This window comes from Lichenostomus cassidix, chromosome 2 (genome assembly GCF_008360975.1).
Source record: "Lichenostomus cassidix isolate B80296 chromosome 2, HeHo_3.0, whole genome shotgun sequence".
Classification (NCBI taxonomy): domain Eukaryota; kingdom Metazoa; phylum Chordata; class Aves; order Passeriformes; family Meliphagidae; genus Lichenostomus; species Lichenostomus cassidix.
The window spans coordinates 16,216,172-16,241,837 of NC_139482.1; the positions used below are offsets into that span (position 1 = coordinate 16,216,172).

The 25,666-nt window shown below is 40.1% G+C and overlaps 1 protein-coding gene across 1 annotated transcript in view; it reads right to left on the reverse strand.

The window, feature by feature from the left end:
* APBB1IP (amyloid beta precursor protein binding family B member 1 interacting protein) overlaps window positions 1-25,666 on the reverse strand; it is a 61,521-nt gene that overhangs the window by 35,359 nt on the left and 496 nt on the right. The window contains exons 2-5 of the mRNA XM_085050482.1: window positions 12,920-12,991; window positions 10,784-10,871; window positions 8,719-9,020; window positions 2,054-2,131 (exon numbers count right to left, since the gene is read on the reverse strand). Of these exons, the coding sequence (XP_084906608.1) occupies window positions 2,054-2,131; window positions 8,719-9,020; window positions 10,784-10,871; window positions 12,920-12,991 (540 nt within the window). The remainder of the gene's footprint in view (window positions 1-2,053; window positions 2,132-8,718; window positions 9,021-10,783; window positions 10,872-12,919; window positions 12,992-25,666) is intronic.

Consider the following 25,666-nt stretch of genomic DNA (forward strand, 5'->3'; position numbering starts at 1 on the left):
GGTCTGTACATTGCTGGTGAGTTGGGAGGACTTTTCATATAGTCTTGTTTAAATAGCTCTTTATTTTAAAATGTGTGCATAAGAAGCTCTGGTTCTGTAGAGACAATCTCTGTAAAAGGTCAGATAGAAGCAGAGTGATGATCCCCAAGAGAAAATCTGCACTATCTCTGAAAAGCAAAAACAAATGTAACAAAAACCATGAACTTGTTTTGATTCCAATCCTTGTAAGAAGAATTTTCTGTAAAATAATAAAGCCAAGCCATAGTGCAGATTACAGAGGAAAAGAAATGTTGCGCATGCATAATCTAACACATCTAAGGCAAAAGGGTATTTTTGTCTGGTTCTAACTGACTGCTCAGATTCACGCATGCAGCTTCCATCTTCACAGAATCACAAAACAGCTGAGACTGGAAGGCACCTCTGGAGGTCATCCAGCCCAGTCACTTGGCCAAGCAGGGACACCCAAGCAAGGGTCAGGACCCTGTCCAGATGGTTTGTTATTATGTCCAGGGAGGAAGACTCCACAGCCTCCTTGGGAAACCTGTGCCATGCTCAGCCACCCTCACAGTGAAGACGTGTTTCCTGATGTTCAGAGCCTCCTGTGTTTCAGTTTGTGCCCATTGCCTCTGGTCCCATCACTGGGCTGCACTGGAGAGAGCCCAGCTCCATTCTCTTTGCACCTTCTCTTGAGGTATTTCTAGACACAGACAAGCACCCTGACAGAGCCTTCTCTTCCCTGGCTGTCTCAGCCTTTCCTCACAGGACAGGTACTCCTGATCATTTTCATGACACTTCCTGATCATCTTCCATGGGGATAGAACTCTCTTGAGTTTGAAGGCAGTGATCTTTAAATATTAACCAGCTTTCTTGCTCCCTTCTTCCCACCAGGGCCTTATCCCATGGGACCCTTCCAAGCAGATCTTTGAAGAACTTAGTCTGCTGTCATGAATTCCAGGGCTGTGAGCTTGCTTTTCACCATCCTCCCTGCCCTCTGCCCTCGCCTTTTGGTAAAAGGGAGAAATTGAGTTTTCTTGACAATAATTTAGTCAATTTAGAATTCAAGAATGACATAGCAATTTCATTATAGCGACACAGCCATGAGACTGAGTCTTACTTCTACCATATGGTTACAAATATTCCAGGGTGGGGGGAAATGTGTGTGGGGGGGAAAGTCTCCCAAAGGAGAACTGCAAACATTACAAGGAAAGGAGTGTGACTGATAAGGAGTCATAACTTTAGTTATCGAGCTTTACAAAGTCAACATTGGTGAAATCCTCCCAACACATTCTCTCAGGAGCAGCACTTGTACATGAACATGAAGTGTTCTGTGGGAATCATATCACATCTGGACACACACAAATTTATTGGAAGCTTCAGTTCTTCCTGGAAGCCCTGCAGGCTCTGATCTTCAGCACTTCCCATCTTCTTTGAGCAATACTGAAAGATCAAGACTGTTTTTAGTTCACATCCATTACTGAGAGTTACTGAACACCTGCAGCTTCTGTTGAGTTCAGCTGGAACACTAGTTTAGGATGAGTGGGCATAATTACATAACACACTGCAGCACAGTGCAGACATTGGCTGGAAGCTTTCTAATTTGTTGGTCTAAAATAATTTCTATTATCCTTGTACCTTATTACACTGCTGTGAAAAGATCTAGCAAGGAGATCCTCATTAATTTAATAGAGATTAGCTAAATCCACACCCACTGTAAAAGAAAAGTTTAATACTCCTGGAATCAGCACAGCACAAATAAGCAACATTTTTATGTACACTCCAAAGAAACTTATCAGAACAGTGGGCTGTGCCCCAACACCGAGAAAAAGAAAAAGAGGCAGTGTTTTCCAAGGCCTCTTAAAAATAAGTCACTTGGTGGTAGCATTCTCCCAGAGACTCCTCTTGAGCTGGATGACAAGAGAGGTCCACAGAATATCTTTACAGATAAAATATAGAAAAGCCTAGTCATTTTAGTAAGAAGTTAATTTTTAAGAAGAATGTTAACAGATACTTAGGTGGCAGCTCTTAGGGTAACATTTACTATTTTAAAGCTCACCTTTTTAACTTTGGCTTCCTTCAGTTTCTCCAATGCAAGTTTAATCTTCTCAGCTTTAGCCTTTGCCTCTAGTTCTTCCTGAAAAGACACAAGATATTTGTTATATTTCTTGTTAAGTAATGCCAGCAACTTATTTACTTGAAAAGAGTTGTTTCTCGATATTTATATCCTCAAAACAAGGCTCGTCATGGCAAACTTCATACATATAGATAATCCCCAGCTTTTCTTGACCTAATATCCTTCAGCCAAGCATTGATTTACAAGTCCAGTGCTTCCTTTTGTTTCCCAGTCATACAGTTCTTACATGATCTGCTCCTCAAATGCTACAGGAATGTCTGAAAACTGGACTCTTCTATGTTTCTGTATGTACAGCTGATACAGAAGAGAAGGTGAGGGAAGATCTAGCTTGAGTGAAAAAGCACTGTGGATGCAGCTGATTGGAAGAAAACTCACTTCTCAATAGGGGGAAGAGAACTAGAATTTGTAGGATTTTACCAAAGATTTGGGTTTCAATTACACCACTTATAATTTTATACTTTGTGTTTAGTACATTAATTTACTTGAATTCTTTCACTTGCCACATATAATGTCTTACTGCACAGATACTTACTGAGGGGAACACCTCCATTAATTGGATAATATAATGGCTTTTTACCCTCCTAATGGACCTATCCATATTAACACAGACAAAGTTTGAAAGAGCACACAAGTTCATTCCAGCTTTTGCTGAATGCCACAGTAAGAATCCCAAAAATCTCAGTATCACCCAGCCTTCCTTTTACAAAGAAGCTCTATCAATATAATGCCTCACTCTTAATATCAATGAGGTTTGTGATCCAAGAAGACTCTGGATCCGAGGTGCTGAGAATTTTAGGTACATGTGCCAAATGCCAGTGCCTACTGTCATCTCTGTGACTGCTGTACAGACTGGGACTGTTCCTTTATGCCATCTCTTTTCCAGAAGTCTCCTCCAGTCACATAGGGAGTTGGAAAAGCACATTTTGGACAGTGAGTGTGGTTCCTGGGGCTGCCTTGGACTCTCAGTACTACTGGAGAGTTTGGTTTCTTTCCAACTTTACACCCCTGTTACCTTTACTGAAAACTGTCTTATCTTTGCTTTCTTGCCTCTTTGCTGATTTTTGCTGTCCCTGTTGCTCTCCTACTTTCATAGTTTCCTTTGTTTTAAAGAGGTAGGATTGTGTGCTACGCTACTCACAGGCACCCAACTTCCAGTCAAGGACCGTGGAATAAAGTTCCCATTCTGCTTCCACAAAAGATTTTTCTCTGTAACCTTCAGCCCCCATTTGCTACCCTAAAGCCATAATTTTAGTTGTCTTTGCACCAAGAGAACTGGCTGCAACTGATGGAAGATGCACTCGCAGGCAACTAGGCTTAACTAAGCACTGCTATCCCTGTTACAGAGATATAATAGAATCATAGCAAAGAAAGAGCAAAGAAGACTATATTATTCATCCCAAGTTTTGAGGCATGTTCAACAGTAGCTGAAGTACTCCTGACTTATGTCCCTCTTGCTGAACTAAACATCTTTTGTTTTATCACTGCTTCAAGCATGTTTCCTGTTATCAAATTCTCCACTACAAATACCATGCAATCAGTTAAAAATATCTCTTTTTTTCTCTGCAGGTGTGGAAATTTGCATTGCTACAGCTCAGCAGTGCTTAACTTAGAGAATCCAAAAAAAGCTTCTGTAGTTGAACAGAAGCTGTTGCACAAAGGTGGCTTTTGCAATGAGGCTGACTGTTGTACAGAGGGAAAAACACACAGCTTCTCACACTGTGCCTGCCCTTACCACGCCTCTGCAGCAAGCAGGAAAAGCATCTTAACCAAGTTTTTGAGTGTGGTGCAGGCAGGCTTTGTGATGAAAATTGCGTGCAGTGTTGTGTTTTGACGCTGGCCAAATGCCAGGCACCCACAATGTCTGCTTGCTCGTTCTCCCCTGCCACTGCTGGGCAGAGGAGAGGAAAAAAGTGGTTAACACAAAGGATTCATGAGTCCGGGATAAAGGAACTGGGATAAAACACTTCAAGGGCAAAATAGGCTCAGCTTAGAGTTGCAAAGTGAATTTACTACTGAGTCAGAGGAGGATAATGAGAAGTAAAATAAGCCCTTAAAGACACTGCTCTTCCCTCCAGCCCCTCCCTCCTTCCCACTAATAGTGCAGGGGTGTGGGGCTTTGGGTTAGTTCATCACCGAGGTCTTCCACTGCTCAGGGAGAGCAGTCCTTCCCCTGCTGTGCTGTTGGATCCCTCCCACAGAAGTTCTCTGTGAACTTCTCCAGCTTGGGTACATCTCACGAGCAGCAGCACACACACCCACACCCACACCCACACCCACACCCACACCCCCATCCCTGCTGCAATGTGAGTGCCTCCCACAGGCAGTCAGCCCTCCCAAAACTGCTGCAGTGTGGGTCCCTCATCCACGGGGTGCAGACCTCCAAGGACAAGCTGCTCCAAGCTGGAAGCAGGACCCTCTCTCTCCATTGGTCTCCCACTGGATCACAACCTCCTACAGGCATCCACCCACTCCAGGGTCACCTCCCCATGGCTGTGGGTGAATCTCTGCATCCCCCATGGATCCCATGGGCTGCAGGGGCACAGCTGCTCCACCATGGTCTGCAACACAACCTGCAGAGGAATCTTAGCTCTGGTGCCTGGAGTACCTCCTTACCCTCCTTCTCCACTCACCTTGGTATCTCCGTGTTGTTTTCCCTCACAGGTTCTCACCTCTTCTTCCTTCTCTGGCTAGAAACAACTGTGTGCACATATTGTTTTGATTTCTTCATAAATATGTCTTCACAGAGGTGTAATCAACCTCTCTAACTGGCCCAGGCTTGGCCAGCGACATCTTCAGAGCCATCAGGGATTTGCTCTGCTGGACATGGTGGAAGCTTCCAGCAGCTTCTCACAGACATCATCTCTGTGGCCCCCCAGCTACCAAAAACTGGGCCAAGCAAAACCAACACAGGCAGGTATATAATTCAGGCTTCACCTGCATGTGACCTGTGTTCAACAGAGTTCACACATGGTAAAAATCTGTGCAACAGAGCTCTCACCTGACAGCCTTCACGGTTTCATAAGCTCTGTCTGAGTTAATGCAGAAAAAGGAAATAAGCAATCAGATGCAAAATTTTAGCAGTGTTAGGGAAATGCTTTGACAAGCCTCAAGATTTGTTTTCCTACTACAGTATCATAACCATGTTTTCTGGATCTTCAAAGAGAAGCACATAAAGTCATCGTGTCAATAGCAAATGTAAAAGCCTTATTTAGCTTAAGGGCAGTTTTAATAAGAAATGTCAGAGCTGATGGAAACTTATGAGACAGCCCTATGCTTCCCTGAAAGACAGGCTGTACTTCTTTATTTTGGCACACCTAAATGTTAGAAAATAGTGTCTTAATATCACAGTTGCATTGGGAATGACTAACACTGTTCTTTTTTGACTGTTATAACCAGAAGTGTTAAACACAACTTCAGCCTTGATTGGCTCAAGAATCACATATCAAGAATCCTGGCTATCAGGAATGTGGATTTTGATGAAACTAAATACATTCCAGTTACAGCTGAATTTCATTCTACTGAGCTGAAATGTCACGTCAAAACAAATTCTAATAAAGACAATGAATTTGAAATCAATTCTTTCCATATTAATTTTAAATGGTTATTACCTCCATCATTCACACTGCAACCTCTGTATCTACCCTGTAGGCAATTTTGCGGACACTAAGCCACAGTGGGTATGTGGTCATTAGTATTTGAATACAACCTGTATCATAAAATGAGGGAAAGGCTGCAGGAAAAAAACATAACCAATGCCTTAATTAAGAAACCAACTATTGTAGATACATTCCTTAGAAATGCTTCCACAACCTGTTCCCATTCTTCTCCCTGTATCTGGAAAGAGACCAGGCAAAATCATTGGACATTAGTCTCAGAAGAAGGCTTTACTTGAGGGAGAAGTGACTTTCAGCTACATTTTTTCACGTAGAATTCCAGTTGTACTTAGCAAGTATATCCTCTTCCCGCTCTGAAATCTTGTTTGACTCTCAGGTAATGCAGGATGTCAGCTAATAAAGAATCAGCTCAGTACAACACTCAAGGGAAAGAACTGCAGCACCGTTGATTTCAGTGAGCTTTAGATCCAGGCATCATAAAAATGGTGTTTGGAAGAGAAGTCTGAAGGTCCATAGTCTGGCTCCTGTCCAAAGCAGGATGGTCATCAACACTAGATCAGGTCAGCCATGGTTTTGCCTGGCCAAGTTTGGAAAACCTTCAGAGAAGGTTTTCCTTCTCTGGGATCTCTCTGGGCACCTGTTCCAGTGCTACACCACCATCTGAAGTGGAAAAAGCTTTCCTAATGTCCTGTCTCAAACTACAAAGCTACAACACGTAGCTGTTGCCCCTTCCATGAAAGTGATCTAACACTACCATGGAAGAATTTGGCTCCACCAGCTTTGCATCTACCCTTCAGGTATTTTTAGGCTGTCACTAGATCCCTCTGCAGCCTCCTCTGTCAGACTAAACAAGCATAGCTCCCTCAGCCTGTCCTTGCTGGCCCCTGATCACTGCACAGCCTTGGCCATCCCACCACCTCTCTGCTGGACACTCTAGAACGGAGTGCATTATTCCAGGAGTGGGCCCACCAGTGCCAAGACAAAGGAACAATTAGTTTGCTGGCCATACTCCTCCCAAGAGAGGCCAGTTTCCTCTGCTGAGATGATCTTGCACTCGTGCTTCTTATTTACTGAGGTATCCAGCAGGATGCCATCTCCTTTTCAGCAGGGCTGCTGCTCAGCCTGGCATCTCCCAAACTGTACAAATGGTTGTTACACCCCAGGAGCAGGACCTTGTACCTTACTTGGTTTCTTAGTCTTTTGCTGGCCTAGTCCTTATATTTTCCCCCTTGCATTGAACATCTGCCATTGATCTTGACAGTCATTGCCCTTAATTAAAAGCATCTTCAGCACATCTGCAGGTGAGTTTTTACGTCATCACTCAGGTCACAGACGAAAATGTTAAACAATATAAACCCCAGTGCTGATCCCACTTGCTACCAGCCAGCAAACCACTGACTACTAGCCCTTGAGACTGGCCAGTCTCAGCCCACGCAACCAGCTACCATTCCAGACCACAGCTGTCAGACTACAAACCAGACTACTTAGAACCTTGGTACTTCCTTAAAGATCATGAGTCTAAATCAAGATGGGGAAATGTTTGTAAGAAATGGATAGAACTCATCTTGATAGCATGTCTTCTATATCAGGCATACTAGTTAAATAAAAGACTTCAGCTTCTGAAGCTGTTTAGCTGATATTTTCCAAATGTTGATGTTCCTTTAAGACAGGAAGTTATTATCTTTGAGATGTCGAAAATGGCAAAGCTTCTCCCACATGTTTATGAGTTTCAGTCTTCAAACAGCATTGAAAAGGCCTATGCATCAAATGAAGCTTTATCCAGTGAATCACTTTTTGTGTTGTCGGAAATTTCTCCTTCCTACCCAGTTTTCCGATCCGTTTGCTGAATATGCCTACTGTGTGATGCCAAACACAGGAGCAGCAGCAGGGTTGAGGTGATTCATATTAATTTTGTGTGGACTTTTAAACAGCAATGAACTGACCATGGTTTTCAGCAAAACTGATTGGTATTTTCATGTTCCCTAAAATATTTCCATGCCCTAAATGTAAACATCTTCTCTCCATCATAGTCACTGTGCACATGAATACTGTAAAGAAGTATTTGTATATTTCATGATTTCAGATTCCTTTTTTTTGGGCTGCATCACTCTTTTAATGCCTTCTCCTCACAGGGCTGTCACAGGACAGAATTCTTACATTATTTACCTCTCCACAACCTCATATAAAAAAATATTAAAAACAGCACATTTCAGGTGTTAAAACAGCTCTGCAAGAAACACAAACATGGAGGAGGCTGTGATAAGTCTGAAATTTTACATACAGGTAAGCCAATTGTTTATAAATAGTTATAAATTCTGATAATTTTGGCAACTCCTAAGAGCATTTGTCCCCTATTGCAGATAGTCTTCATTACTTCCTTTCAAAGGCAAGAAAAGAAGAGCAGTGATTCTGTGTTAGGACTAGGAGAGGTATTTCTTGTGCTCATACCTAGCAAATGTTGAGTTTTACACAACTGAACAGCTCTTCTTATTTCAAGAAATCACTTAGGCCAGGGATGGATCTGGGAAACATCCACAGAATTTTCTCATCAGTACTAACAGCACAGACTGCAATGAAAAAACACAGTGACATCTTCACAAAGTGGAGGGGTCTTTGGTCATGCTTTGCACAGATGTCAAAGCCAAGTTCTCTACAAGAAGATATTAAGATAGAAGATTAGGGCTTCTTAAAAAAATTCAGTTATAAATTTTCTGTTGCAATAAACCATTTGCAATGATTAATGCCTGTACTGGACTATTAAAATGATGACTAGAAAGGCAAAGGAATGGGAAGATATTGCTGAGGCCACACAACAGTAGAAATTTCACCCCAGAATTCATGCACAGTTCATCATTGCAGAACCTTCCCAAGATGCATCTACCTGGGAGATCCTCTGGTGTTCCAGTGCCAAACACCACTTGCAAAATGACAAAAACTAGTGAATGCTTAGAATTAGGTTCCACCTAGACTTACCTGGGTGAGTGGCTCAGGAGGAGGTGGTGAAGGTGGTGGAGGTGGTGGTGGAAAGTCTGGTTCAGGGTCCGGAGGTGGAGGGGGCGAATCATCTCCAGGCTGTCCAGTAATGGTAACATAGGGACTTGCTTTACAATAAATGTCACTATTCAAGCCTGTTGAAGGTGGAATGACTGTACTTTGCTGGTTGCAAGAAGAAGTTTTCTGGGCTTGTAAAGTTCTCTGTTCAACATCATTAAGGTCTGCTACAAGATCGGCCATTAAAGCATCCAGGTCTTTGTCCTCTAGGGCATTTAGGGATTCTGTAAAGAAAAAAATGCGTCAGAGAGTGACTGCAACGCAAAGCACTATTTCCAGTTCAGCAGAGATTAAATTGCAGAAGGCATGGTTACAGGGTTATAGGAAAGGAAATAACATTTTAATTTGATTCAAGAAACAAACACACTTTCGGAACAGCCATTAATCTGGTCATACTGAAGTTCAGAGTACAAGGAACTCTATGAATACAAACTAAACAGGACAGGAAGCTTCAGTTCCAGTGACACAGTCTCAGGCCCATATGATGTTACAAAACAAGGCCATGATCCAGCAAGATTACTGGGTACATGCTTCGTACTATGAATGTAAGAAGTTCCATGAGCTCCCATTAGGCTGCAAGTGAATCCATAAATGCTCAGCAAGTTTTGGCACAGCACACAACAAACCATGTAACTGAGGCCTAGATCCAGAATAACCCCATATATTATTACTATTCTGCAACTCTAAAATTAACATGAAGCAAATCAAAGAATTCTAGGACACAAGAAACTGCATGGTATCATCTGCAGCACATCAGTAATTGTGTAATCTGTGCCATACCACATGGGGGGTACATCACACACAGGCTTTTGAGGATCCTTTAAGCAAGGAACAAACACGACAGTCTCTTTTAAAAGCATCTTATAAACCAGATGGAAACAGTCTAACTTTTTCTTTCTGTTTTCCACTCTGACAAAGCATAAGATAAAATCCTATACTGGAACTTTATATGGGATTTGTGGTTTGAGTTAGCCATGGTGTAAGAGATACTATGGAGTGAAACCCTGTAGGATGATTTAGCTTTCTAGAAGAGAAGGGCTCTTTAAGATTGAACAGAGTCAGTGCTTTAAATCTCTTTAAGGAGTCCAGTTAAGAAATAAGTAAATCAGAAACTGGGAAAACTTTGAAGTGAGATTTTGAGAGGGATGGAGAGCACTGAATTAGATATTTAAAAATGCTAATACAGTCCAACAAAGCATAGATCATTCAGACTAAGTGTGAACATGTCACTAGGCCATCTCATTTGACTCTGCTCTCCCTGTTATGTTAATATAATATTTTAAAAGTTTTTCCTTACAGTGGGAAAGTTGGCTTATGATCCTCTCTATTAACATAGCTCTACCCACTTTGCTGGTAGAGCCATTACGAAGCCAAACAGGGAACTGATCCTGGGACAAAACCAGAGGTTAATATCAACTGTTTGGCTAATGCAAACAACTAGCCCCCAGTAAAAAAAAAAAAAAAAGTCACAAACAAAATCAAAGGGAGGGTTCTTTTTTCAAACTCAGATAAATCCCCTCATTTGGTTTGCCATACAACCTCAGCAAGCAGTGCAAACCAAAATGAGAATAAACACTGAAAAGTGGAAACAGCTGAAGCTGACACTTCCACTGGACAAAAAATGCTTACACAGCTCTGACATCACACTGAGGAACTTTGTCTTCCAGCAAGTTAAATCTGTACATTAAAAAAGGTTACATTTTATAAAGTTATTTGGGAGACTTCTTATTTTTGTTTTCCTCCACACTCAGACATTTTAAAAAGTCCGACTTTTATTTAAACTGCATAATGCCCCAAAAAATTGTTCCCTTTGAAGTTTCCTAAACTGAGACACAAAAATTTACCTCCCCCTCCAGAAAAACAGGGCACTTTTGTTTGGTTTGGGTTTTTTTTGATTAAGGGCATTTAAAGATTTTCTTCTCATTTGTTGCTGTGAGGTATGTTAAGTAAGCATAAAAGGCATGAAAGAGTCCATTCAGGTACTTACCATTTAAATCCTTAAAACCAACTGTAAAGCTGAATTCATTGTTGGACACTTTGGGGGATGGAGGTGGTACAGTCTCCACTCCTAAACTCTGTTAAGGTGGAAGAGAAAACAGGTATTTGATGATATCATTGCTATTACATACGTTAACATTTAAAAATCAATTACCATAATTTATCTAATGAAATTATTTCTTCAAGGAACAGAGTGACACACCCTTGTTTCTGGGATTATGTTCAGACTGTTTAACTAACTAGAGCCAGGAGAAAGGTTCAAGCACTGTCTCACAATCATGGCAACGGTTTTGCATGCTTCTCAATCCAATGTTGATCCATGATGGCAGAAACTCGTCAGCCAACACCTGGTCTTGGTGTGGGGAATGGCAGAGAATTGGACTGTTTCTAATTGAGACAGTGGGCAAAGCCAGACTAATTTGTAGCTTGCCTGTGTTTTTTGAAGGAGGGCATGGAAACAGTTTAGCTGTGTACATATTTGAGCTACAGTGCCATTTTATTTCCAGAGTGCTTTATTTACTAATATAAACAAAACCTAGGTGTTGCTTTCTCCTGTTGTTCAAAAGAAAAACCAAACCCAAACCCAACACACAAAACCCCAGACTCTAAACTTTCAAAACAAACTGCACATCTGTGTCAACAGAGAATTCCTAGTTTGCAGCAGAAAAGGCCAATTCTGAATCTGCATTTCTTTTTCAGCCCTGTCATGCCATGTAAAGGTATCTCTGTCATTTACATGCTTCTGTCATTTACACTTTCTTTAGGAACAGACAGACTGGTGAAAAAGTGTGAAAAACTATCTACACTCTTGTTTTGAAAGTTTAGAGTCTGAAGGAATTAACACATACAATTCTGTTAACTCAAAGTCTTTAGGCTTTCAGACACCCCTGTCTCCTTCTCCCACACAATGCTGATGTGAGAACTGACAACAGAACTTTAGAGAGGAGGAGAAACTATCTCCATCTCAGGAACACTCTGTCCCACCCAGCACTGCACCAGGCAGCAGAGACAAGAGGCTCACTCTCTTGCACTCCTTGCATCACCAGCATTTCTAACAGCGTTGTGTCCAATCTGAAGAGGTAAAATTTATCACAAGCAGTCTTTTGCTCTTTTGAAGGCATAGTAGTGAAATGAGATTACCATAAAGCCCTCCCTATAATCCTTTCATATATAAATATACACACACACACATATATAAAAATATACACAATTATAAAAAGCCCTTAAAGAGCAGAAAGACTACCACGGGACAAAATACTGTGATTTGACAGCTAAGAACGTCATGTGGAATCTTTCTTGCCTCCACCCAGTTTAAACACAATTTCTATCCTGTGGCTCAGAATTACCAGCATTAAATTTGTCAAGCATTGGGATTCACCATGAAGAAAGACTCCCTCAAAACACAGGCTGTAAGCAAACTCACATATTCAAGAGGACAACTTAAGTGTTTTCAATCATGCATTCATTAAAGTAAAACAAATTGATTCCCTTTGTAATATTTTATAGAAATAAAAATTCTCCTTTCATCAGCTTTTACAGGAAGTATTTCATGACTAGAGCTTTAGAAAAAATCTCATGCTGTTTTATATTCTCAAGAGTGTAACTGCATAGGCAATAATATCTCTATGAATTCTTGAATGCCACCCTCACTGCAATTTAGTATTTTGCCATATCTAAAGATTACCTTTAGGCATACATTCATAATGTTGCTTTCATTTCCAAAGTTCGTATTTGACACTCAGGCTACATCCCATTTATGCATGTATGCTAAGCATTCATACCTGAAAATTCAGACTCAAACTCTTCCTGTTTTCACAGAATCCTTTAATTTCTTTGGACCAAGTCCAGAGGAATTTAAATTGCTGGGCTGGGGTTTTTTTTTTCAGAAAATGACTTTCACAAGCAGTTAAGTCTCTTTAACAACCTACCCTGCACTGATACTACCTTATTCTTTGGGCCACTTGTTTTAACTGTCAAACAGAGACATTTAGTTGAAGGTTTACCAAAATAACGTAACTGCATTTATTCAGAGTGGAAGTGCACTAAAAATGTAGAAAATTGCCCTCTTTCCTCTAACACAATACAGCTATTTTTCTAATCTCCATGGAAAAAAAAAAATATTTACCTGAGTCAGCAGGTCCATCTCCCCAAGTAAATTGTTGAACATTTCATCTATATCATCGCGGGTTTGCTCCATCTGAAAGAAAAAAATCCACAAGCAAGAAATAATGAAAAGTTCATTTCAAAGCCAGCAGTGGTCAAAACCAGAAGATATAAAATGCTCTTTTATATTGCGTTCACAAATAACTTTAAAACAATTGCTCACGACTTGCAAAAACCTGAATCCATACCTTAGAAGAAACTACTAACAGCTCAGAACCTCTATCCTGTATATGCTTAAACACACACTTCGGATCTATGCTCATCAGAAGTGCCAACGACCTCCTTGTACCATTTACATTTCATAAGAAGTCACCAGCTAATAAACCACAGTTATATCTTACACATTAAAAAAAAATGCAGCCAGTGAGAGATGGAGAGAGAAACTAAGTTTGATGTTGAGAAATTCCTGAATGTTTCATCTTGAAAGACTTCTTTCTTTGGCTTAGACAACTAATACTACAAGAGTTTATTGGGAAGAGGTAGAAGAGTTGGGAGTGAAACTGAACTTGGGAAGAAGGGAATGGTGGGGTGAAGATCTTTTTAATTTTCTCCTTATTTTGCATTATCCTACCATCTTACTAGCTGGCAATATATTAATTTCCCTATGGTAAACCTGTTTTGCTCAATGGTAGTTGGCAAGGAATCTCCCTGTCCTCACCTCAGCCCAGGAGCTTTCCATTGTAATTTCTCTCCCTGCTCTGCTGAGGAGGGAAAGTGATAGAGCAGCTTGGTAAGCACCTGGTAGCCAGGTAAAGACAACCAACCACAGCAGCTCACAGCATGAGGACCAGGCTGACGCAAGAAAACAGTGAACTGAGGACAGGAACAACTCTAATGACTACAAAGACTGGCAAGAAAAGAAGACCAACAAGTATCCTGTTCTCCAGTCTTAATGCTTTTCCTTTAATAGAGCATCTCGAGTCATGTAACTACTCCACAGATTAATTATGAAGGTCACTGAACCCTAAAGTCAGTATCTGTTGTTTGAGAATTATGATGTAACTAAACAAGGCACAGGTAACCAAGAACTGAATTTGGAATAATCATATTTCTCTCAGATCCCAGAAATCAAAGACTTAAAGATTTGGAAACTGGATACTTTTAAAGACATTTTAATAGGATGTGGTTGACACTGGAGATGGCACAGCTCTGCCCAGGGAACAGGGAACAAACATCACACAGGAGTGATTGAGTGGAGAGTTTAAGTCATCTTATCTGCTTCCTTTCCAGCTGACAAATCCACACCGGATGGCTCACTCTCTCTCTCTGTATCACACTTATCATACAGAGCTTTGTACACAACATTCTGTTTCTGCAGACTCAGCAGTATGCTGGGTGGCATACGATTACTGAATTTTAATTCATTTATTTGAATCAACAGCTGTGTAGCTTCCTACACACCTGGCACTTGGAGAATCAATTTTCACGGAAAGGCTAGATAAAAAGGCACTTATTTGATCAGGCAGAGTGAAGATACATTTGTTATGTGACAAAAAATGGAGCTGCAGTTCACACTGACAAGTATCTCATCAGTGTTTAAATAATACTGAATAATTTTATGTTTTCCTGTTTTCTGATTTAGGAGATCAAAATATCTTCTAAGGAAATCTTATCAGTTATAGGTATTTGTATGTTCTTGGTGGGGTTTTTTTAAGCCCTAACTAGATCAACTTTCAGGAAAAGATCTTCACACAATTTCTTTTGATAAACTGAAATCCTCCTTTGCTACACTTTTACAGAATAGAAATATAAAAATGGAAAAAAAACTACTCAAGCTGCAACCAGTCGCAACCTCTTATCAAGAGGAGTAGTAAGAACTGTCTAAAAAGGAAAAATTCAAACCTAGATACCCTCTTCAGTAATTAACAACAGTAAAAAAAACAGACTTGTGTTGTCACCAAGCCACAGCCTCTACTGGTATTTTATTTTATCTTGAATTTTTATTGATTGGGTTTAGGAAGACAAAATTACTATCATAATCAACAAATACACTGGAAATTTTTTTACATGAATACACACTGAATGATCTCTTAAATTGGTATAAGAACTCTATACATTCATCAAAGATTTTGTCAAGAGCTAGAAAAACTAAAGATAGTAAAATGAGTCCCCATAACGCGGAATTGCAAAAGACTGTCCATCCACTTTCCTCCTTTTTGACTTCTCTCCACGCTCATTTCCATTTATTTTATTCGACTGCCACAATAGGAATAAACAGATGAAACAATTTGTAGATTTGGAAACTATCCTGTTGGATGTTGCTGCATTTTGGATCAGCCAATTCTTCTGAATTTTATCAATAGCACTTAACTTATTCAAACCAGGAACTCAAGGTGAAGTGCAGGTGTATGACTATTTTTAACAAAACAAGGGAAAGTATTTACTGAAGTGCCCAGATGAGTATTGAATTTCATACTCAGTCCTACTCTACAGTTACTTTTCTACCAGGTTTTTCTGTATTTTGTACTAATACTAGGAACTCTTAAAATCACTATCGACTACAATAAACTGAACAGAAAAAACCCAAACCAAACAGAACAGGACTTCTGCAATAAGATTTTAATTAGGAAAAAAACCAGAATTGAAATAAAATGAGGAAATTGCGGTTGTCACAAATAAACAAGCTGGGAAGGGCCTTGTGGGAAGACATATATGTGAAACCTAACGTATTTTTGAAGTGATTGATTTTCAAACTAATGCCTTCTGGACCACCTTTTGAAGAAACACCAAGCATCCGGTTAAAAGTACTCCTTGTCTTTTATTTCCCAAGACTTTCTCATTCTCAAATCTTCACTAAGCTCTCATAAAAACCTTTTATTAAAAATTTATTTTAATATTCTCACCTTTCTCATACTGTATATCTAAGAGGCTGGGACATTTTCTCTTCAACTTGCTATTCTAACCACCTAGTCTCACTTTGAGTTTATGCGTATTAAAACCTCACAGGTTTATATAAGACATAAAAATTGACTCATTAATTGACCCCACCATTTACCAGAAGCCCTCCAGACCCACTAGATCTATTAAATTTTTTACCTTCCCAAATTGCTTAGGTAATGAAATTGTTTGATAGAATCTTTAATACTCGGCAGGGAGCTAACAAATGAAGAGTAAAAGAATGGTACAAAATTCACCCTGCTTAAGAAAAAAGAACCTATTAAAAATATAATGAAATCTAACAAGGTACACCATATAGTGTACATAAAAAAACCCGCATGCATGGTATTATACCAAGCAGAATCTGAACTGTTAAGCTAGCACCTCTTCACAGGAAGAGCGGTCTAAGTCACATGGTAAAAACGCTTCTGCACTTGAGAAGTCAAAAATAAGCTCAGAGCCCTTGTGAAACAGAATGGGAACAGGAAACACCAGCAAGATTATGATCTCTGCAACTGAGTCTCAGTGGAGTTTATGCAGTTTAACCAAGCAAAGGGCTTCAACCAAAAAGGAATGAGGAACAGCATGATGTCAGTAGATAAGGAGTTACAGTGGATTCTTGGTATGAGCAGTGTTAGGAACCAGCCCACTTAGTGATCTGGGGAACAATTACAGACACATTCATGACATTCAAAGTATTGTTGCTATTCTTGAACTGTCACAAATGCAATCCGCAGAGATAAAAATACATGAAGTATATTTTGACAAGTCACACAGAAACATCAAAAACAAACCTTCAGCTCCTAGTCCCTGCAATACAGCGTGAAAGTGTCAGAGCACCAGGACCACCAAAACAAACACTATTTGACTATCCAGATGACCACTAACAGCATTGCAACTTCCTGCTATTGCTCAATGCTTAAATGCTTTCTGGAGTAGAATGAAGAAATCTTTAACATTTTAGAGAGATACGTGAGAGTAAATCACTCAAATCAGAGATTTACCCTTGTACACTACAGGCTATGCAAAGCTGATCATCCCATAGCAAAGACAGAAAAAAAGGAAGAAAACTAGGGATGCATGATGAAAGTGACAGAGTCCCACCATAAAGTGAAAAGCTGAAAGAGGGTAACTGATTGTCACAGAAAACAGATATGAAACTAGCGTAATTTTAAAAAGCATCAAAATGTAGGGGTAAGTAACTGAGCCACCATTTCATCCTGACTTATAACACAAAATCAATGGGATAATAAATGAAAGTCTGAATGAATGCTCCAGGGAATTGCGCACAGTGTAACTCTGAAACTCATCATCAAAGCTGGTGAGTAAGCAAGCTGAGGAGTTGGTTTTGTCTACATGCAGTTATAGCTAGAAGTGTTAGTATTGTGCAGAGCTTCAGGCAAGGATGATGAACCTCATGTTTTATAGCTAAAATAAAGGCTCCACCAATGTGGAACCAGAGTACAGCCTTCATGACAGACAGGTTACACCACACCTTCCAGCACAAGATTTCTTGCTTCCTTCTGAAGCACATGATGCTAGCCACTGCTGGGGACAACTTTCTGGCCAAACTGACTGCAGGTCTGATATAGATCTAAGTTTCTTACAGTGATTTTACAGTTAGAAAAATGTCAAGAAAAATCTCATACTATTCCCATGTCTCATATACCTAAGTGAGGCAGGATGGAAGTTCCTTAACCAGCTATTTCATCATGTCTAGTAAAAAGTCCTTAACAGACATTTAGGCCCACTTTTATGAAGTTCAAAAGAACGTCTGTCTCTGCAGAATTCAGCCTTGAGAAACATAATCCAATTAGTTACTAATTCTGGTAGACACCAAAACCTGAAATTTTGGAGTGATACCATAGAAAATTCAGCTGACCCCAAGGTTTCAAAATCACAATCAGATTTGGCAATTAGCATGTTGACTTTCCTCTTTCTTACCTACATAACATGGCCCTGTATCTCTCTTCTGTTTTAACACTAGCTCATATTTTGAAAAGAACAGATCAAAAACAATTAGACTGCTTCCAGCACTGAACTTACCTAAGAGTGATAAGTATGGTATTTTCCAATAAAAAGCTTGCACACATTGATAACTCTGAAAGCAGTTTCTTACTAATATTCCCTATTCTTCTGGGAAATTTGGTATGCCAATAACTGTAGGTTTATCTGCAGATGAAATTACATTGCATATTTATCTTTGTGTGACATGCTGTAACTCCACTCATGAGGGAATAAAAGTGACACACTAAAACACTAGTGGTTTCAGGAAGACTGTACAACTGCAAAGTATCCTTATTAGTTCAGAAGTGAGTGACATCTGGCTTTGGGTTAAAATTAAAACGGCAGATAAATACAATCAAGTGAGGATCCCATTCTAATGTCATCACAGGGTACTAGAGCTCATATTCTACTAACTCCAGAAACACCTACCCAGATGTAAACACAAACATCTTTAGATAAGAGCACCCCAAACTCACAGATTGTCCTTGTGTTTCACATAAATTGTAACTATGCCATTCATACAATTAAACCTCTTGAAAGCTTGTTCCCTTTTTTTTCAACCATTTTGGAAATACGCAGTTAAGTCACATGTTTTACAGGTACAAACCTGCAGTGAGGACTGATTTTGGAAAAGTCTTTGTTAGTCCAAAGTCACAGATTTCACAGACCTGAAAACTACACTGTTTCACTTTATTGATGAGAGCAGCTGTATTTTACACTTGAGCTGTCTCAGCATCCATAATCTCTGTGCTCCCAGCCTTCCCCTCTGCCCCATGCACTGCTCCAAATATACAGTATTTTCCTTAGCAACCTTGCTGAGAGTGGTGTTTGGGGGAAGCAGCTGTGGGTCCTGTTCTTAGGGTGAGGCACGATGGCAAGATCACTGAACAGTTACTGAGGCTTGTTGAAGTTCAGCTGAAAGGAGTAAGGGACTGCTTAAAAGCTTACTCACAGAATGTCAGGAAGAAGTCACTCAAGGCCAGAGGAGGGGGGTTGCAAAGGGCTCTCATTCAGAGAGAGGACAGAAGAACATTTAACCTATGGCTATGGTAAAAGCTTGTGGAGGGATATGGTATGCAGGCTGCATGTGAGACTCCTCACTCACTAAGATCCTCTCCACAGTATCTCTCAGGCACAGACACAGCCTGGATCCTGGGCTTCAGAAAATGAATCCCAAATGTATTCAAGCACCTGGGGAACTGTGAGTTAAAAGCACCTTATGAAAGGTGGAGGAAAAAACCAACCCAGTGTAAAGCATAGACGCAGGGAGGAGAAAGCTGGGGAGCAATTTCTATGTACCAGAACTTCACTTTGTACCTTCCTGTTGGCTCCCAAAGGGGATTGTTTCTATCGAACTCAAACCAGTGCCACTTCTGTTCACTTTTATGCAGTATCCTCACATCAGTCCACGTGCTTCAGTCTGGCCTGTGGCTCTAAGAACATTATGGAAATACATCTACAGTTTCAGTTGTCTTCTTTTTCTTTTGTCACAGAATTTATTACTGTAGAATGGTCCAGTTTTGGGACTTTCTCCTCATAAGCCATACAGTCAGCACAAACTGTGCAGAATGAAATGGTAGGAGATTACATATTTCCAGCCCTATGCCTTCACACAGACTGGTAGGAGAAACAATTCCCTGTCCTGTGCCAGATTACTGGCACAGAGAATAATATTTCCATTCCCCCAACACATCTTCTCCTGGAAAAGACAGAAAGCTGTATGGAAGTGTGTTCCCTGAGCTCATGAACCACCAGCTTATCCAGGCTCATCCATGTTGTGTTGATAATATGTCTACTTCAGCTCTACTCATGTATAAACAACTGCAGACATACAAGCTACCAGAAAACATGAACCTCAGTTCTGGGTTCCTCCCATTCCCTGCCACGAGCAGAATGCGAAAGAGTAAACTCTGAGTAGCAGAAACTTAAGAGTTTCCACATTCCTTCCCATAATCTTAGCTTGTTGATGCTGGTGCAATGTTTTCCTTCCTGTTTTTTTTCCTGTTACCCAACACTGCTGTACAGAACTTACATGACAACAAAAGCCTATCTTGTACTTTAAACAATTGACAGCAAAATACAATAATGCAATTTTAACGTTTAGCTTCACAATCCATGAAGAAAGCTGATCCTGCATTAATAGTTCGTCTAAGAAGCAGAAAACAGTAGACAAGGAAGCCCACAGATGAGAAAGAAAGGCATACAGGGGTGTAAAATGAGGAAAAATCCTTCCACTCATCAATTCCCCATAGAATCAAGAGATGTGAAGTGTGAAACAGTGAAAATGATAGCACAACCTTAGGAAGAGGAAAAAAGGAAAGAAAAGTTAAAGTACCAAATCCGAGTGCAGGAACTGCTACTTTGGATAGTCAACAGCTCATCTTTTCCAACTCCCTCCCACAGTGAGGCATTGGGTAAGCACAAGATATGCTATAAGGGTCCAGGACACAACTGTCTCCCTATACAAATAACTTATTCCTATGACCTAGTCAATGGCAAAAGATCTAAATCACCATCTTCTCTCTTAGAATCTCATGCTCTTATTACTGCCAGAAATGCTTAAGGAAGGTCACAGACAGCATGGGAAAGAACACTGAAAAAGGAAAAGACCCTAACATAAAATGCTCTAACAGGCAAGAGTGAAGCAAAAGGGTGAAAATGAATCTGTAAAAATTTTGTTGAATCTGTTTGTTTCATACACAGATAACGTATTAAAATCAAATAAAGCAAGTAGTGCTTTAATATGAATATACAGATATTTCACCAAAGTACTATGCTTAGTAACACAGTGAGTAGTAGAAAAATTAAATTAAGATTTTTTATAAATCTTTTTCAGTTTTACTATTGACTGCAGTGTCAGGTACAATTTCAAGGCCCACTGTTAACTTTTCACCTAGCAAAGTTGCTTCTTTCAGTCTATATAATGCAGTGATTCCAAGCAGCTTTAAGTAATGGCTTTCAGATGAAGATCTGTAAGGAAGTGGAAGCCTTAGAGTCACCACAGATGGGATGTTCTATTGGTATGGCAGTGGTTGCTTTGTCACAACCCAGAGAGCCCACAAAGAAACAGTTATGAAAAGAAAATGCACCAAAAGGAGAAGAACCTTGTGACATTTCCATTCTTCCATTTCTCTAAGGTTTTCCATGAGAAGGAAATGTCACGGCCTCCGTCTCTTATTTTCCTTAAAAGTGAAGGAGGGATGGAACAACTGATCTGGTCACTCCACAACTCCATTGTGACACAGGGGAGACAAAACAGACCAATGTAATGACAGACATGAAAGGCTTTGCTGAATTTCATGCAAGAACATGGCCCCCATGCAACAGAACTGCAGTTAAGTTTATGTTGAATCCCTTCCTAAAACTGGCATCCAAAACCACTGGCTCATTTGTATTTGTTCTCTCAAACAATAGGTCAGTCACCTTCCCCTCAGTCACGAGGATATGGTCACCAAAGTACAACACTAAGCTGTGACCACAAGTGTTTGGGAATGTTATCTGTGTTCATGCTTTTGGCATGTATTCTTGCTTGCTCAAGGCTATCTCAGAAACTTATGCCCTCTAAGCCACACATACAGCAGGTATTTCAAATACACTATTTCATCAAAAAGTACAGAGAACAATAATGTATACTTGACTGTTATTGAACTTGTTTTTTTAATTTGCAATCAGATAGAAAAACCACATCACCTTTCAAAAATATTTTTGCAGTGATAATCTTTCTTATTTCTGTGCTTCAGTGAAATCTCTATAGCAAGCAAGAAAATGGGGCCTTCCAGTACAGTTAGAAAATACTAGAAAAATCTTCAAAAATGCATCAAAATCTTGCTCTGAGGCAGAAGAAAAGTAATCTTGTGTCTGCAGTCTGGGTTACCTGAAGATGCAGTGAGAGTACCAAAATAGATGAACTAAGTCCACCAAGGAGCACTTTTTCATTGCTGTCAACAAGGACTTGATGCTAACAGGTTAATTGACCATTCTGTTGAGTTTCCTAACTCTCCTGGAGAGTCACCTTTGAGACAGACACATCATTTTGCCTAAAACTGGGGACTCCAAAGGTAATTTGCAATTTTTATCAGCAAAAGCATCCAGTGAGTGCCTGTATGATTGATTTTGGCTCCTGGCTATTCTCTCTATGCTTGATGGAGTCTCAATGCTGCTAGAAGCAGACTTCCTCCCCTTTCATCCCCACTCCTCCTGACAGGTGTAGGTACAGTGACAATATTTTCACTAAAATATTTGTTTTATCAGTTGGAGTGACTGAGGACAACTGAGGACTTTCCGTTGGTAGTGACATCAACCATGCAGGGGCTGCTCATCACTGATAGCAGAGACAGAGAGTTTTATCCTTTAATATTAATCTCACATGCCACACTTTCACATCCGCTGCTCTAGATTACAAGCAAATACAGAGTGAAAGTAAAAATGGAAACAGACTGAGAGATGCATCCAGTGCAAAACTTCTATCAGATAGGTCTCTGTTTGCATTTCTAAACAGAGCAGCAGAGAAAAATTTGTTTTGTATATACACTGAACATTGTTCTTCTAGGATTCATGATGCATCCACTTCCCAAAATAGTCTTAATACTTCTAATGACTGTAGCCCTCATTTATTCGAGCCTAAACTCATAGTGTACTTAATCAATGTTCAACAAGAAGAAACAGTGCTGTGTGCAGGCTGGAGTAGCTCCTGGCAGAAAAAAAAAAAAAAACCAAAAAACAAAAAAAACCCAAAAAAACCCCACCAAAAAAACAATTAACCAGCCACAGATCTAAAAGGTCACTTTACTGGAAGAAAGTCTTTGAAACTAATGGCAGGCTTAAACTTTTTGAACCATCATTACCAAACTAGTTTGTGAATTCCCACAGTAAAATTTTAAGTCAGATCAAAGTAACCTGTGTTTCCTTTTCATTCAAAACCCAGAAGCAACACTATAAATTGAAATTGAGGGGTGGTGAGGAACATGAGCTCATACATGCTGATGTAGATACTCAAAAGTCTCCTACAGAAACTTGAGAACATGGCACCCAGTTTCTTTTTTTCACAGAACAGCATACATCTTCTACCCTGGCAGCTCCACTGTTAATATCCAGGATAGCCATGGATCAACAGGCTGGACAATAAGGAAAGCTGCCCAAAATGCCTGCTTTTCCAAGAGCCATGGATAACTCCTAATAATGAAAAGACATGTGGTGGCATTTCTATGACATCTGCATCTGACCTGGTTGTCCCAAGCTCTTTTTAGACAACGAAGGGAAAGGAAGGCAATTTTATAGAGCATGATTCATGGCTGCTGTCTAAAACTGGGATGCCAAACCAAGTTTTAGCAGTATCCATGTCTATGCATTAGAGACTGCAAGGGTGACTCAAAACCTCAGGTGACTCAAATGCTCATATCTACAACTAGATGAGGAGAGTCTTGCCTCTAAAGCCCAAGGAATGCTTTGGAAGGTCTGCATGGATGCAAGTTACCATTGTCACTAGAGACCTTCCAAAGGAAATAAACTAAAGCTTCCATATTGCTGCAGGCAAATAAGAAGTCTTATTTTCAGTTTAACCCCGATCAGCACCTGACCAAGTGAAGTCATGATCACAACAGGTCAGACTGACCTACAACAAAACAGTCAAGATACATTGCAACTAAAGATTGAAAAAATAGGCTGTGAGAAATAAAAACATGTAGATTTTCCAACTGATAAAAGAGAGCAGGAAAGGATAAGGGCCTTGACATTTTAATGATATACTGAAAAATCTAATTCAGCTACATTCCTGTAAAGCAATGTCTGACACAGAAGCATGCTTTCAGGAAAATTCATGTTCCCAGATCATCTTATCAATGGTCAGATATTCATGAATCTGCAAGAAATATAGGTCCTCTCTTGAACAAGGCAACCCTTTCTCCCATCTGCAGCAGTACTGCAGACTGGTGGTTTTCTCAGATATTTTGCAGGGCCAAAGAGATGTAGTAGCTGATCCCTCCATCCGCAGGTTGCCCAAGTCCTAGTTCTCCCTTCACCACTTAGGGCAGAGCAACAGAAGGAAAGCTTTCTGCCTCTTCTTCCTCTTGTTGCTCTAAGACATTTCTTCTGCAGGAAAGGTGAAACACAGCAAAACCAAAATCTTAGTGAGTTGGGTAAATTCTTTTACCTGTAAGAAATCTTGGGGCTCAGTACTGAGTTAAATTGTTCAAACATCCAGCAGACCCATCTGCTCATACTGTTGCCTCTTTTGTGCAAATTATTACCCTACCAAATGTGTTAATCTCTTTATGAACTACAAAAAAGATCAAGGTCACACCAGCACGAGTTACAGTATGTGATCTACTAGACACTGCCCAAGTATAGTGACTTTTGATCAGTAAAAAAAAAAAAAAATCAAACTTTGCTGTAATAAAGACACTTGATAAAATAAACCAGCACTTCAAAAGCATCACACCCTGCTTGAAGATACTACAGACTGATAATCAAAATTCCAACATGAACAATTAAAACACAATTTACTCAATAATTACTTTGAACCATCAGTCATTTTGCCTCCAAACACCACAACAGTCTGTAGTACCCACAGGAGGCATTTTAAAAAAGAAAGAGAAGACATAGGGAATGAGTAAATGTCCCTTTCAGAGACAGTATGTTTTTCCAGTTATGTATGTTCCCACATGGATCAGAACTTTCTGAGAATAAAACAAGGACCACTCAGTTATCTGTAATGCTCCATTGATTCAACCTCCCAAATACATTTGTATGCCATATTTCAAACCAAATTATCTCCATTTTTAAACAATGCTTGCACAAAGCATTAACTATGATGAGATGTAATAGTCTCCTTAGAAAGCTCACGGGGAAAACAGAACCGAAGAGGTTCAGCAAAAAGTTGCTGAACTTTCTTTGCAAAGTTGCCAGAAAAAAAGAAATACTGTAAACTTAGTGAAGACAAATGATTAGGAGGCTGCACAGGTGGAGCAGGTCACTAATATAGCTCTGTGGAACACTGGGGATCACCTATTTGTCTCTAATGACACAGATGGACTAAATTAAGCCCTGACTACATTTACATCAGTGCTGTGCAGCAGCAGGATAATTGATTAACAGTAAAATCAACAGAGTCATATGTGAAATGAGTATTTTTTGGATGCAGGTTTGGAAGAGATGACAAAACACGCATGTCATGTTATTCATAAAGAGGAACTTGAACCAAAGAGGAAAAATTATTGCCAAAATTCTACGAACTGAAGTTCTGAGAGGGAGAGACAAACTGGAGCCATATTAATCACAGAATCAGAGCAATCTGGGGCAGAAAGTGACTTCAAAAAGTTAACCTGCTAGTTTGATGTAACCCTGCATATTTTGTTTGTAGGCTGTATTCCTGCAGCAAATACTTCATGCCAGTTAGGACAGGTTGGATCACATGTTCGCTAAAAGACTCTACCGGATACCTCTTCCCAGTGTGACAATGAATGGCCACATTTATTTCTTCTCGTTTGGTTGCACAAGGGATTGGAAAAACGCTGCAAACTTGTGGAGACTGCATTTCACTTACTTCCCGTGGTATTCAGCTGAGGGTATCATGCGGGATGGACATTCTCGGTGTCAGTTTCTCCCTAAACCACGTGGCCAAAGACACTACCAGCAGAGAGGTGTAAACTGTGTTTCTGAAGTCTGTCCTGGCTATTTGGCCACAACCACCACCTGCTTACGTGCTTGGTTTAAAACGGATAGATTAGCACGTTCACATGGTGTATTTTCTGGCCGCTCGGTCCGCAGTTTTCTCCCGCCCGCCTTCACTTTCCCAACGCTACCCCCGACACAGGGCCTTGTGCGTCCC